Source organism: Musca autumnalis, unplaced genomic scaffold (assembly GCF_047663935.1).
Source record: "Musca autumnalis isolate F117 unplaced genomic scaffold, ASM4766393v1 scaffold_3, whole genome shotgun sequence".
In the NCBI taxonomy this organism is placed as follows: Eukaryota; Metazoa; Arthropoda; class Insecta; order Diptera; family Muscidae; genus Musca; species Musca autumnalis.
In genome coordinates this window covers 26,314,638-26,329,027 of record NW_027411866.1, presented here as the reverse complement: position 1 = coordinate 26,329,027, position 14,390 = coordinate 26,314,638, and the positions used below count along the sequence as shown (strand labels likewise).

Genomic DNA, 14,390 nt, shown 5'->3' with positions numbered 1-14,390 from the left:
CAATGTTATACCATTTTTCGAAATGTCATTTCTTGAATAGGAACGTTTTTTTTTAACGTAGAAGCTGGATCATGTCGGATCATGTATTTTAGCTTTATGTATCAGATTCCATCAATAACGTAGTTCTATTTGCCTGTGGGTTACGACTCTGGGCATTTACGGTGACGATATTGTACATTAAACAATCCAGCGTCGTAGAAGATTTAATTAAATGTTATAGTACGGTTACATTAGAGTTTTTTTCCGGGTTAACCCACTTCATGAGGATTTATTTGACGTTTGCGCTATGGAATTGACATTTGAAACCCAAACCCACTGTAATTGGTTACTTACTTACATACATACATATGTATTTATTTCTTATTTAAATATTTATTTTTTGTTTAAATATTTATTTTTTATTTAAATATTTATTTTTTATTAAATATTTATTTTTTATTTACATATTTTTTATTTATTTTTTTAACCTTTCCTATATATTTTTCAGGATGCACCCTTCGAACATGGGCAGCTAAATTTTGAACTGTATTTATATCCCTTGCTGCAATATTTACACTTATAGCGCGGTGTGTTACCCTCATGCTGGGACAACTTGTGCTCTGACAAGGCGAGCAATGTACGATAAACTTTATCACACTCTGTGCATTTGAAACGTTTTTGTTCATATTGTTCACGCCTGTTTGTCCTCTCAGCCTTAAAGAGATCCGTGTGAAATTTTTTGTAGTGCAGAAGACGACCGGATGGTTCACGGAAATTCTTTGGACACCATTTACAATTGAAACGACTTTCCATTGAATGTACTCTGGTCAAATGGTCATCCAAATTTTGTTTGGCGGGGAAGATTCGATCACAAATATGACACTGATGACGTTTGTCTGCATGGTAGGCAGCTTTGTGTATTTTTAAAGCATGTTTATCTTTATAGAATTTTTCACATATATCACACACAACTCGGGTCTTGATGTTGTCATCTTTTGGGTGACCCTCACAGAATTCCGGATGAAGTTTAAAAGTTGAAAGTTTAACAAATGATTTGCCACATTTGTTGCATTCGTAGGTTTTTCTCGTTTTAGTGGAATCAGAATGTTGTTCCTCGAAATGTCGAGTTAGACTATATTTCTTGTAGAATGGCACACGGCATAGGTGACATTGCAGTCCCCCATTATTTACTGCTTCATGATAGTAAATGTGTTTTACGATTTCACAACGATAACGAAATTGTATCTGACAGCAGGTAATGTAACACTCCTCGCTGGGGTGTTGTTCGGCAAAGTGTTCACGTAGCAAAGTGAATTTGGTGCAGGTAAAATTACATAGCTCACAATTTAGTTGGGGTTTCCATTTAGCTATAAATTGATCATATTCTTCAACGGTTTTTAAACAGTAGCGATAACGTCGGGGTTTCGAATTATTATCATTAGAATTCTCCTCTTCATCGAATATGTTGGTGGTGGAGCCTGAATTTGTTTCATTCTCTGAACTTTCATGGTCAAATTCTAAGGCACGTTTAATAGGTATTGGTTGATGTTGTTGTTTTTCTAAGCCTAGTGTTGTTGTTGAAGTATCTGGGGCGGAGTTGCTAATCTTTGATTGCTTAGGATCCGTCTTAACATTGGGAATGTAGCATTTTATAGCTTGTGGAAGATTTTCCGACATTTCTGATACTGAACTTGTATCACTATCCTCTTCAGCCTCCTCATCGGATACATCAAAATCAAATGCCTTTTTAAGGAGGGGTTTGTCTATGATATTTCCTTGCTTTTGGACATTATGTTCGTTGGCGTTATCTTGAATATACGGGATAGCATTCACTCTATTATCCACAAATCCACCAATTATTTCCTTAGAATTCCTAGATTCTTTGAATGCTTCAAGATTTTGATTGATTGGTGGCGTTTCAATGCCACTTCGTTCTAAAGTTTCGAAACTTTGAGTTCCAGCAACACATTTCACTATTAAATTTCCATGATTGTTTTTGAGTTCGTCAGAGTTAGCATCATCGTTGACTCGATCATCTTGACTTTCAATAATTTCCGGAGATGTTTTAAGCGGTTGAAAATCCCGATTGTTTGCTTCAACAATGCTTTGATCTGTTTCGATTCTATTCTTACGTTTTGAGATTTTTGGGTTTTCGTAACAAATTCTTTTTCGTTTGTAGATGGCCAATGACATGTTCTCATACGAAATACTACTGCTGCTTCTATGGCTGCTACCTTTCGAACATTCTTCTTCCGATTGTTGAGTGCAATTTTCATCATTTGAATTTGAAAAATTGAGTTTCGCCACCACCTTCGAATTTGCATTATTGAGGTTATGAATGGTTCTTGTCCGGGCCGTGAACCACCATATTTTTTCACTCTTTCCCTTTTCCATGATAGAGTTTGGATTTTCTTCCTCTTCTGATGGAGCACCTGAAGCGCCACTGCCATAAATTACAGTATTGCTACTGATCTGTGATAGCAGTCCTGAGTTATCTTTGATGGCGACTGATGGAGTAGTTAAGGAACTAGTTTTGGTGGCTTTGGCACCTTGTGATTGTGAAGAAAAATTTCCTTCCTTCGAATCTGACTCTAAGCTATTAATGCTCTCAGTCATATTACTAACGGATTCTGAAGCCAACCAGTTTTTAATTCGTTTATTGGAATTTATGGTGTCGGGCGCCAAAACCCTTGAAACTTTTGTGGCGATATTTGTGTCTGCCGCATTGGAACTTTGTTTCGAACCATTGATGCTTTCTGAAGCTAAAATATTTTCAATTCGTTTACTGGAGTTTATAACGTCGGGCGCCAAAATCCTTAAAACTTTTGCGGAAACTTTTGGTTTGGCAGTATTGTCGATTTGTGTGGTATTTAAAATAGGCTTATTTGTAACGTTGGGCGCCATTGTGGCATTTGAATCTACGTTATTGGGATTATTAGTAGATTCTTCAGTCGTCATGTTGGGCGCCAAAGTGCGACTTGAATCGTTGGTATTTGTGTTTTCAGTAGATTCATGTGGCGACATGTTGGCCGCCAAAGTGTCACCTGAATCGTGGGTATTGAGATGTCGAGTAATCTTTTTTATGGGTCTCAGGCTCAGTCTTTTGAAATTTCTCACATTTCTTAAGTTGGGCGCCGATGTGTCACATAAGTCCTGGATATTGAGGTTTAGAGATATCTTTTTTACGGGGCTCAGGTTCGTTAAGTTGGGCGCCAAAATGTTCTCAACGTTTGTGGCAACATTCGAATCTGCATTGTTGTGGGTTTGAGTGGCATTTTCAAGGAATACTGATTCCGCAACATTGGTCCACAAAATGTTTTCCGGTTTTGAGGTGACATTTGAGTGTGTAGAATTAGGGTTTTGAGTCGCACATTGTATGGATCCTACGGTAAACTTTTTCATTACCCGCTTATGTGAATTCGTGATATTGGTCGCCGTCATTCTTTGATCTTCTGAGGCGACTTTTGATGCGTTGGCGTCACTTTCGTCTGTGGTATTGAAGGATTGTGGGGTCCCCTTGGAAAAATTGCTTAAAACTCCTTCATTCAAATTTGTGATGCTGCGTTCCAAAGTGCTTTCCCCCATTGGGTCGGCGTTATTGTGGGTTTGAGTGTTCTGACGATTTTTCGTCTGATTTTTTGTTGGTCTCAGAGACAATCTTCTGAAACGTTCTGTACTCGAATGTGTTATGTTGGGCGTCAAATTCTGCAATATTTTTCCGGCTACACTTGAATGGTCTTCTCTTAAAAATTCCATTTCATCTTCATGTTCCAATTTGACTACAGAATTAACCGCTGTTTCCTCATCAGACTCGTGTGTCACCGAAAGTTTGCAGGCTGCTTCTGTTTCTGTGCCAGATTCTTGCTCCATTTTGACTGTATAATACTCTTGTTGAGCTTCAGAATTCCCCAATTCCTGCTCAAATTCTATACTCAACGAGAACTGTTGAGCTTCAGAATTCCCTGCTGTATTTTCATTTTCTAAAGCCTCTAAGGCACGGGATACTTGTTCTTCAATAGAGTTTTGTGATTCAATATCATTTATATCATCTTCTTCCTCCTCCTCCTCGCTATATATATCTAAAACAATATCTCCATCTGATAGATCGTGGGCCCTATCTGTAACCAAATCTTCGTATGGCTCATCTATTTCAATTGCAGTCTCTGATTCCAATTCATCTCTCTGCGATTCCGAATTTCTCAATGTTGTTGGGTTATCATTTTGTTCTTTTTCTTCTGACAGATCTGTCACACCATTCTTTCCTTGTTGAGTTCCTGAATGCTCTGGAATATTTGCGTTTACATTTTCATCTTCTTCTAGCTCCATTTTGATTTCAATGAATTCTGGATCAGTTTGAGAATGTACCAAATCATTCTGAGGATTTTTTGATTCAGATTTCCCCAACGTCTTTAGGTTATCATTTTGTACTTTAAAAAATGTGAGATCCACACCATTCGTCAGATCCACACCATTCGTTTCTTGTTGTGTTGCGGAAGGCTCAGAGGTGTTTGCGTATTCATTTTCATCTTGTAGCTCCAATTTAATTTCCACAAATTCCTGATCAGTTTGAGAACATTCAATGTCATTCTGAGGATTATTTGATTCAGAATTCCCCATCGTCTTTGGGTAATCATTTTGCTCTTTATCTAACGTCAGATCCAGACCCGTCGATTCTTGTCGTGTTCCAGAAGGCTCTGTGGTATTGAAGGTTAATTCTTCATCTTCTTCTAGCTCCAATTTGATTTCAATTAATTGTGGATTAGTTTCAGAAACTTCCACGTCCTTCTGAGGATCATTTGATTCAGAATTTTCCAACGTCTTTGGGTTATAATTTTGCACTTTATCTAACGTCAGATCAGAGGTATTTGCGGTTACATTTTCATCTTCTTCTACCTCCAATTTGATTTCCACAAATTCTTGGTCAGTTTGAAAACTTTCCAATCGCTTCATAGGATTTTTTAATTCAGAATTCCCCAACAATTTTGGGTTATTATTTTGTACTTTATCAAGCGTCAACTCAACACCACTCGTTTCTTGTTGTGTTTCAGGAGATTCAGAGGTATTTCCGGTTTCATTTTCATCTTCTTCTAGCTTCAATTTAATTTCAATAAATTTCTGATCAGTTTGTGAGCATTCCACGTCATTCTGAGGATTGTTTAATTCAGAATTCCCCAAAGTTTTTGGATTATCGTTTTGTACTTCATCTCGTGTCAAACCAACTCCAATTGTTTCTTGCTTAGTTTCACAAGGCTCTGGTGTAATTGTGGTTACATTTTCTTCTTCATTTTCCACGAGTTCAAAATTGATTTCAATATTTTCTTCATCAATTCGAATATATTTCGAGCCCTTCTGATGTTGGTCTGTGGCAATAAATTCCTGATCACATCTAATGTTAACGGATTCTTCTTCTTCGTCTTCCATTATGTCTAATACAATATCCTCTTCAGATAGATCATTAGACTCATCTAAAACTATAAGGCTACTGGAATGTTCTTCTACAATTTGAATATCTTCGTCCATTTCTTTTCTAGACGTTCCATATTGGGTTTGTGAATTTTCCGAAGCATTTTCAGGCAGTCGATTGGAAACTTCCTTATAAAACTGTTCTACGTTGGGCGCCAAAATGTGTGAATCATTTGCTCTGGCACTGGATTGCGAATCTATTACTAACAATTTGGATGGTCTTTCAATTTCAGTTGCATTCTCCGAAACCTTAGATTTAATCGATTCCTGATTATTTTCTGCATTTGCCTCTATATTCGGTTTGTTGTTTGTTACTTCTTCTGTTTCTAATTTGACGACGGCAACCACCTCTTCATTGGTTTGACAACTTTCCGTGTTGTTGGGAGCATCGTTACCTATGGCAATAAATTCTTCAGGTTCATCTTTTATATTAAAATCTGATTCAATAAGTCTAACATGGGCATCGTATATGGTTCGTTGGAAATTATTAAACTCACAGATATGATTCCAACATTTTAGACATATACTGGTTAAATGTTTAACGTTACCCATGTCCAAGAACTGCAAGAAAAAGAAAGGCATTGTGGGATTAGTAAATTAATTAAGTAATGTGAGGTCGAATTTGAATAACTTGGTTAGAAAAAAATAACTAGTATTCCCTTGTAGAAAAGGGAGGATACATTCTTTCGAATTTCCTCACAAACTTAGATTCAATATATCTATAAATCGAATTGAATTTCCCTATTGATGATACTTTTCGGATAAGAACTTTTGGTTGCAGAAAGTTGCCTTGTGGCAAAGTTAAGTTACTTTCATGCGAACTTTCTCACAAAGCCAAAATTCCCTTTCGGCGAGGCTTTCTTTCGTTCCCTTTTTAAATTATCCGCCACCTTCGATGGATATCTTGTCCATCTTGTCGAACCATACGCCAATCTTACTGAGTTGTCAGCCCTTAGAACACCCCTGATCTTATTTATTAGGTCTTTCTAATGACTTACCTGAGGTGAAAAATATTTTACAATTAAGTCGTAAACATAATTTTCGGAACCATCTTCATTGAATAGATTTCGCTGCTGCTGGCGATCGCTGCAATGCTCAATACATAAACGGCACTTTGTGGCATTTAACATATTGGAATGGAATATTCAATTCCCCGGCATAATATCAAACAAATATTCGTATCCAGCGTCCTGCAATAAAATAGAAAAAAATAGGATTAAAGGTGGTCCTATACAGTTATACTATATAGCTGATATTTGTTTAAATTCATAGAATCCGCAAAAACAAAAATGAATCTTTTATTGTCATGGGACCTCCGAGTATGTTGATAACACCCTGTACCGTACTACAGCCTGTGTGAATGGAAAGGGTAAATAAAAACCCCCTTCTCTCAGAAAGCATCAATAGAAGCCCCCTTTTTCATTAAAAAGGGTCTATAGTAGCACCCTTTCTTTTAGAAAGGGTCTATAGAAGCACCCTTTCTTTTAGAAAGGGTCTATAGAAGCACCCTTTATTTTAGAAAGGGTCTATAGAAGCACCCTTTCTTTTAGAAAGCGTCTATAGAAGCACCCTTTCTTTTAGAAAGGGTCTAAAGAAGCACCCTTTCTTTTAGAAAGGGTCTATAGAAGCACCCTTTCTTTTAGAAAGGGTCTATAGAAGCACCCTTTCTTTTAGAAAGGGTCTATAGAAGCACCATTTCTTTTAGAAAGGGTCTATAGAAGCACCCTTTCTTTTAGAAAGGGTCTATAGAAGCACCCTTTCTTTTAGAAAGGGTCTATAGAAGCACCCTTTCTTTTAGAAAGGGTCTATAGAAGCACCCTTTCTTTTAGAAAGGGTCTATAGAAGCACCCTTTCTTTTAGAAAGGGTCTATAGAAGCAGCCTTTCTCTTAGAAAGGGTCTATAGAAGCAGCCTTTCTTTTAGAAAGGGTCTATAGAAGCAGCCTTTCTTTTAGAAAGGGTCTATAGAAGCAGCCTTTCTCTTAGAAAGCGTCTATAGAAGCAGCCTTTCTTTTAGAAAGGGTCTATAGAAGCAGCCTTTCTCTTAGAAAGGGTCTATAGAAGCAGCCTTTCTTTTAGAAAGGGTCTATAGAAGCAGCCTTTCTTTTAGAAAGGGTCTATAGAAGCAGCCTTTCTTTTAGAAAGGGTCTATAGAAGCAGCCTTTCTCTTAGAAAGGGTCTATAGAAGCAGCCTTTCTTTTAGAAAGGGTCTATAGAAGCAGCCTTTCTCTTAGAAAGCGTCTATAGAAGCAGCCTTTCTTTTAGAAAGGGTCTATAGAAGCAGCCTTTCTCTTAGAAAGCGTCTATAGAAGCAGCCTTTCTTTTAGAAAGGGTCTATAGAAGCAGCCTTTCTCTTAGAAAGGGTCTATAGAAGCAGCCTTTCTTTTAGAAAGGGTCTATAGAAGCAGCCTTTCTTTTAGAAAGGGTCTATAGAAGCAGCCTTTCTTTTAGAAAGGGTCTATAGAAGCAGCCTTTCTCTTAGAAAGGGTCTATAGAAGCAGCCTTTCTTTTAGAAAGGGTCTATAGAAGCAGCCTTTCTCTTAGAAAGCGTCTATAGAAGCAGCCTTTCTTTTAGAAAGGGTCTATAGAAGCAGCCTTTCTCTTAGAAAGCGTCTATAGAAGCAGCCTTTCTTTTAGAAAGGGTCTAAAGAAGCACCCTTTCTTTTAGAAAGGGTCTATAGAAGCAACCTTTCTTTTAGAAAGGGTCTATAGAAGCACCCTTTCTTTTAGAAAGGGTCTATAGAAGCACCCTTTCTTTTAGAAAGGGTCTATAGAAGCACCCTTTCTTTTAGAAAGGGTCTATAGAAGCACCCTTTCTTTTAGAAAGGGTCTATAGAAGCACCCTTTCTTTTAGAAAGGGTCTATAGAAGCAGCCTTTCTCTTAGAAAGCGTCTATAGAAGCAGCCTTTCTTTTAGAAAGGGTCTATAGAAGCAGCCTTTCTTTTAGAAAGGGTCTAAAGAATCACCCTTTCTTTTAGAAAGGGTCTATAGAAGCAACCTTTCTTTTAGGAAGGGTCTATAGAAGCACCCTTTCTTTTAGAAAGGGTCTATAGAAGCACGCTTTCTTTTAGAAAGGGTCTATAGAAGCACCCTTTCTTTTAGAAAGGGTCTATAGAAGCACCATTTCTTTTAGAAAGGGTCTATAGAAGCACCGTTTCTTTTAGAAAGGGTCTATAGAAGCACCGTTTCTTTTAGAAAGGGTCTATAGAAGCACCCTTTCTTTTAGAAAGGGTCTATAGAAGCACGCTTTCTTTTAGAAAGGGTCTATAGAAGCACGCTTTCTTTTAGAAAGGGTCTATAGAAGCACGCTTTCTTTTAGAAAGGGTCTATAGAAGCACCCTTTCTTTTAGAAAGGGTCTATAGAAGCACCGTTTCTTTTAGAAAGGGTCTATAGAAGCACAGTTTCTTTTAGAAAGGGTCTATAGAAGCACCGTTTCTTTTAGAAAGGGTCTATAGAAGCACCCTTTCTTTTAGAAAGGGTCTATAGAAGCACCCTTTCTTTTAGAAAGGGTCTATAGAAGCACCCTTTCTTTTAGAAAGGGTCTATAGAAGCACCCTTTCTTTTAGAAAGGGTCTATAGAAGCACCCTTTCTTTTAGAAAGGGTCTATAGAAGCACCCTTTCTTTTAGAAAGGGTCTATAGAAGCACCCTTTCTTTTAGAAAGGGTCTATAGAAGCACCCTTTCTTTTAGAAAGCGTCTATAGAAGCACCCTTTCTTTTAGAAAGGGTCTATAGAAGCACCCTTTCTTTTAGAAAGGGTCTATAGAAGCACCCTTTCTTTTAGAAAGGGTCTATAGAAGCACCCTTTCTTTTAGAAAGGGTCTATAGAAGCACCCTTTCTTTTAGAAAGGGTCTATAGAAGCACCCTTTCTTTTAGAAAGGGTCTATAGAAGCACCCTTTCTTTTAGAAAGGGTCTATAGAAGCACCCTTTCTTTCTTCTATAGAAGCACCCTTTCTTTTAGAAAGGGTCTATAGAAGCACCCTTTCTTTTAGAAAGGGTCTATAGAAGCACCCTTTCTTTTAGAAAGGGTCTATAGAAGCACCCTTTCTTTTAGAAAGGGTCTATAGAAGCACCCTTTCTTTTAGAAAGGGTCTATAGAAGCACCCTTTCTTTTAGAAAGGGTCTATAGAAGCACCCTTTCTTTTAGAAAGGGTCTATAGAAGCACCCTTTCTTTTAGAAAGGGTCTATAGAAGCACCCTTTCTTTTAGAAAGGGTCTATAGAAGCACCCTTTCTTTTAGAAAGGGTCTATAGAAGCACCCTTTCTATTAGAAAGGGTCTATAGAAGCACCCTTTCTTTTAGAAAGGGTCTATAGAAGCACCCTTTCTTTTAGAAAGGGTCTATAGAAGCACCCTTTCTTTTAGAAAGGGTCTATAGAAGCACCCTTTCTTTTAGAAAGGGTCTATAGAAGCACCCTTTCTATTAGAAAGGGTCTATAGAAGCACCCTTTCTTTTAGAAAGGGTCTATAGAAGCACCCTTTCTTTTAGAAAGGGTCTATAGAAGCACCCTTTCTTTTAGAAAGGGTCTATAGAAGCACCCTTTCTTTTAGAAAGGGTCTATAGAAGCACCCTTTCTTTTAGAAAGGGTCTATAGAAGCACCCTTTCTTTTAGAAAGGGTCTATAGAAGCACCCCTTCTTTTAGAAAGGGTCTATAGAAGCACCCTTTCTTTTAGAAAGGGTCTATAGAAGCACCCTTTCTTTTAGAAAGGGTCTATAGAAGCACCCTTTCTTTTAGAAAGGGTCTATAGAAGCACCCTTTCTTTTAGAAAGGGTCTATAGAAGCACCCTTTCTTTTAGAAAGGGTCTATAGAAGCACCCTTTCTTTTAGAAAGGGTCTATAGAAGCACCCTTTCTTTTAGAAAGGGTCTATAGAAGCACCCTTTCTTTTAGAAAGGGTCTATAGAAGCACCCTTTCTTTTAGAAAGGGTCTATAGAAGCACCCTTTCTTTTAGAAAGGGTCTATAGAAGCACCCTTTCTTTTAGAAAGGGTCTATAGAAGCACCCTTTCTTTTAGAAAGGGTCTATAGAAGCACCCTTTCTTTTAGAAAGGGTCTATAGAAGCACCCTTTCTTTTAGAAAGGGTCTATAGAAGCACCCTTTCTTTTAGAAAGGGTCTATAGAAGCACCCTTTCTTTTAGAAAGGGTCTATAGAAGCACCCTTTCTTTTAGAAAGGGTCTATAGAAGCACCCTTTCTTTTAGAAAGGGTCTATAGAAGCACCCTTTCTTTTAGAAAGGGTCTATAGAAGCACCCTTTCTTTTAGAAAGGGTCTATAGAAGCACCCTTTCTTTTAGAAAGGGTCTATAGAAGCACCCTTTCTTTTAGAAAGGGTCTATAGAAGCACCCTTTCTTTTAGAAAGGGTCTATAGAAGCACCCTTTCTTTTAGAAAGGGTCTATAGAAGCACCCTTTCTTTTAGAAAGGGTCTATAGAAGCACCCTTTCTTTTAGAAAGGGTCTATAGAAGCACCCTTTCTTTTAGAAAGGGTCTATAGAAGCACCCTTTCTTTTAGAAAGGGTCTATAGAAGCACCCTTTCTTTTAGAAAGGGTCTATAGAAGCACCCTTTCTTTTAGAAAGGGTCTATAGAAGCACCCTTTCTTTTAGAAAGGGTCTATAGAAGCACCCTTTCTTTTAGAAAGGGTCTATAGAAGCACCCTTTCTTTTAGAAAGGGTCTATAGAAGCACCCTTTCTTTTAGAAAGGGTCTATAGAAGCACCCTTTCTTTTAGAAAGGGTCTATAGAAGCACCCTTTCTTTTAGAAAGGGTCTATAGAAGCACCCTTTCTTTTAGAAAGGGTCTATAGAAGCACCCTTTCTTTTAGAAAGGGTCTATAGAAGCACCCCTTCTTTTAGAAAGGGTCTATAGAAGCACCCTTTCTTTTAGAAAGGGTCTATAGAAGCACCCTTTCTTTTAGAAAGGGTCTATAGAAGCACCCTTTCTTTTAGAAAGGGTCTATAGAAGCACCCTTTCTTTTAGAAAGGGTCTATAGAAGCACCCTTTCTTTTAGAAAGGGTCTATAGAAGCACCCTTTCTTTTAGAAAGGGTCTATAGAAGCACCCTTTCTTTTAGAAAGGGTCTATAGAAGCACCCTTTCTTTTAGAAAGGGTCTATAGAAGCACCCTTTCTTTTAGAAAGGGTCTATAGAAGCACCCTTTCTTTTAGAAAGGGTCTATAGAAGCACCCTTTCTTTTAGAAAGGGTCTATAGAAGCACCCTTTCTTTTAGAAAGGGTCTATAGAAGCACCCTTTCTTTTAGAAAGGGTCTATAGAAGCACCCCTTCTTTTAGAAAGGGTCTATAGAAGCACCCTTTCTTTTAGAAAGGGTCTATAGAAGCACCCCTTCTTTTAGAAAGGGTCTATAGAAGCACCCTTTCTTTTAGAAAGGGTCTATAGAAGCACCCTTTCTTTTAGAAAGGGTCTATAGAAGCACCCTTTCTTTTAGAAAGGGTCTATAGATGCACCCTTTCTTTTAGAAAGGGTCTATAGAAGCACCCCTTCTTTTAGAAAGGGTCTATAGAAGCACCCTTTCTTTTAGAAAGGGTCTATAGAAGCACCCTTTCTTTTAGAAAGGGTCTATAGATGCACCCTTTCTTTCAGAAAGGGTCTATAGAAGCACCCTTTCTTTTAGAAAGGGTCTATAGAAGCACCCTTTCTTTTAGAAAGGGTCTATAGAAGCACCCTTTCTTTTAGAAAGGGTCTATAGAAGCACCCTTTCTTTTAGAAAGGGTCTATAGAAGCACCCTTTCCTTTAGAAAGGGTCTATAGAAGCACCCTTTCTTTTAGAAAGGGTCTATAGAAGCACCCTTTCATTTAGAAAGGGTCTATAGAAGCACCCTTTCTTTTAGAAAGGGTCTATAGAAGCACCCTTTCTTTTAGAAAGGGTCTATAGAAGCACCCTTTCCTTTAGAAAGGGTCTATAGAAGCACCCTTTCTTTTAGAAAGGGTCTATAGAAGCACCCTTTCATTTAGAAAGGGTCTATAGAAGCACCCTTTCTTTTAGAAAGGGTCTATAGAAGCACCCTTTCATTTAGAAAGGGTCTATAGAAGCACCCTTTCTTTTAGAAAGGGTCTATAGAAGCACCCTTTCTTTTAGAAAGGGTCTATAGTAGCACCCTTTCTTTTAGAAAGGGTCTATAGAAGCACCCTTACTTTTAGAAAGGGTCTATAGAAGCAGCCTTTCTTCTAGAATGGGTCTATAGAAGCACCCTTTCTGTTAGAAAGGGTCTATAGAAGCAGCCTTTCTTTTAGAAAGGGTCTATAGAAGCACCCTTTCTTTTAGAAAGGGTCTATAGAAGCACCCTTTCTTTTAGAAAGGGTCTATAGAAGCACCCTTTCTTTTAGAAAGGGTCTATAGAAGCACCCTTTCTTTTAGAAAGGGTCTATAGAAGCACGCTATCTTTTAGAAATGGTCTATAGAAGCATCCTTTCTGTTAGAAAGGGTCTATAGAAGCACCCTTTCTTTTAGAAAGGTCTATAGAAGCACCCTTTCTGTTAGAAAGGGTCTATAGAAGCACCCTTCCTTTCAGAAAGGGTCTATAGAAGCACTCTTTCTTTTAGAAAGGGTCTATAGAAGCACCCTTTCTTTTAGAAAGGGTCTATAGAAGCACCCTTGCTCTCAGAAAGGGGTTATAGAAGCACCCTTCCTCTCAGAAAGGGGTTATAGAAGCACCCTTCCTTTCAGAAAGGTTCTATAGAAGCACCCTTCCTTTCAGAAAGGTTCTATAGAAGCACCCTTTCTTTTAGAAAGGGTCTATAGAAGCACCCTTTCTTTTAGAAAGGGTCTATAGAAGCACCCTTCCTTTCAGAAAGGGTCTATAGAAGCACCCTTCCTTTCAGAAAGGGACTATAGAAGCACCCTTCCTTTCAGAAAGGTCTATAGAAGCACCCTTCCTTTCAGAAAGGGTCTATAGAAGCACCCTTCCTTTCAGAAAGGGTCTATAGAAGCACCCTTCCTTTCAGAAAGGTCTATAGAAGCACACTTCCTTTCAGAAAGGGTCTATAGAAGCACCCTTCCTTTCAGAAAGGGTCTATAGAAGCACCCTTTCTTTCTGGTTTGGATCACTGCGTAACGGAGGGCGTCCCTGTAGTCTCTTTTGAGTGATATTTGGATGTTTTCTTTCAAACTTTTTTATACACTTAGGGCCATTATTACATGTGTTCTTTTACTATCTGATGGACTTGAAAACGCAAAATAAACCAATTTGGAGGCATTAAAAATATAATTTTTACATTGAAAGCTAATTCCAAGAAGCTCCTCCTTCATATTCAATCATCACTTTAACCGAAACGCTATAAATCTGTTCGGTAAATCCAAACTATAACAAAAGAATACTTATAATAATGGGGGTTTAAGTTTTTTTTTATTTTTGGTGTTATAGGCATCTAATTCGTCTAATTATAGCAGCGTAATATTTTTATATCCGCTCGTTTGTAGCAGAGAGAACCAGACAACATCTTAATCGAGGGATTGGCTAATAACAGGGACGTGAAACATGCTCAGTTTAGTAAATTTGTTTAAAACTTTCACCCATATGAATGGCTAAACTTGTCTACAGTGGGTAGCATCAAAACACCTACACACATTTTTCTACAACTTTTTATATAGTTTCGGAACATTAATTGTGGACTTCCTAGAATATATTTATGCATTAATGTTATCAGAGGGCACCCAAAGACTTACCGCGTGTTTAAATATTCCTCCGATCTGCGGATCCTGTATACTGCTCTTAAACTTTAGCAATTAGTTATCGTCCTTTTTGTCTATTATTTTTTCATGAATAAACACACTCTATAAATATATCCTTTCTAGATATTCTGTAATAACAAATTAAATTTATTATTTTCTTCTGCCTTATAACGTTTTATTAATTTAATTTTATTAACAAAAAATGCAAAAAAAAAACTCCAATTAATGGCTAGTGTTTTTTATTATTTCACGATGAACTGCAC

At 37.7% G+C, this 14,390-nt stretch overlaps 1 protein-coding gene across 1 annotated transcript; it reads right to left on the bottom strand.

Annotated features, from left to right (window-relative positions):
* Positions 1 to 394: 394 nt before the first annotated feature.
* LOC141397416 (uncharacterized) lies at positions 395 to 14,390 on the bottom strand. Its single transcript, XM_073973569.1, has 3 exons — positions 14,122 to 14,390; positions 6,441 to 6,632; positions 395 to 6,003 (listed from the first exon to the last, which is right to left on the bottom strand). The coding sequence occupies exons 2-3, from the start codon at positions 6,570 to 6,572 to the stop codon at positions 484 to 486; spliced, it is 5,652 nt and encodes a 1,883-aa protein (XP_073829670.1). The 5' UTR covers positions 6,573 to 6,632; positions 14,122 to 14,390; the 3' UTR covers positions 395 to 483.

Coding starts and splice junctions, on each gene's coding strand:
- LOC141397416 (XM_073973569.1), bottom strand. CDS start 6,572: ATGTTAAATGCCACAAAGTGCCGTTTATGTATTGAGCATTGCAGCGAT. Junction 6,004..6,440: donor TAAAATATTTTTCACCTCAG/GTAAGTCATTAG, acceptor TTTTTCTTGCAG/TTCTTGGACATGGGTAACGT.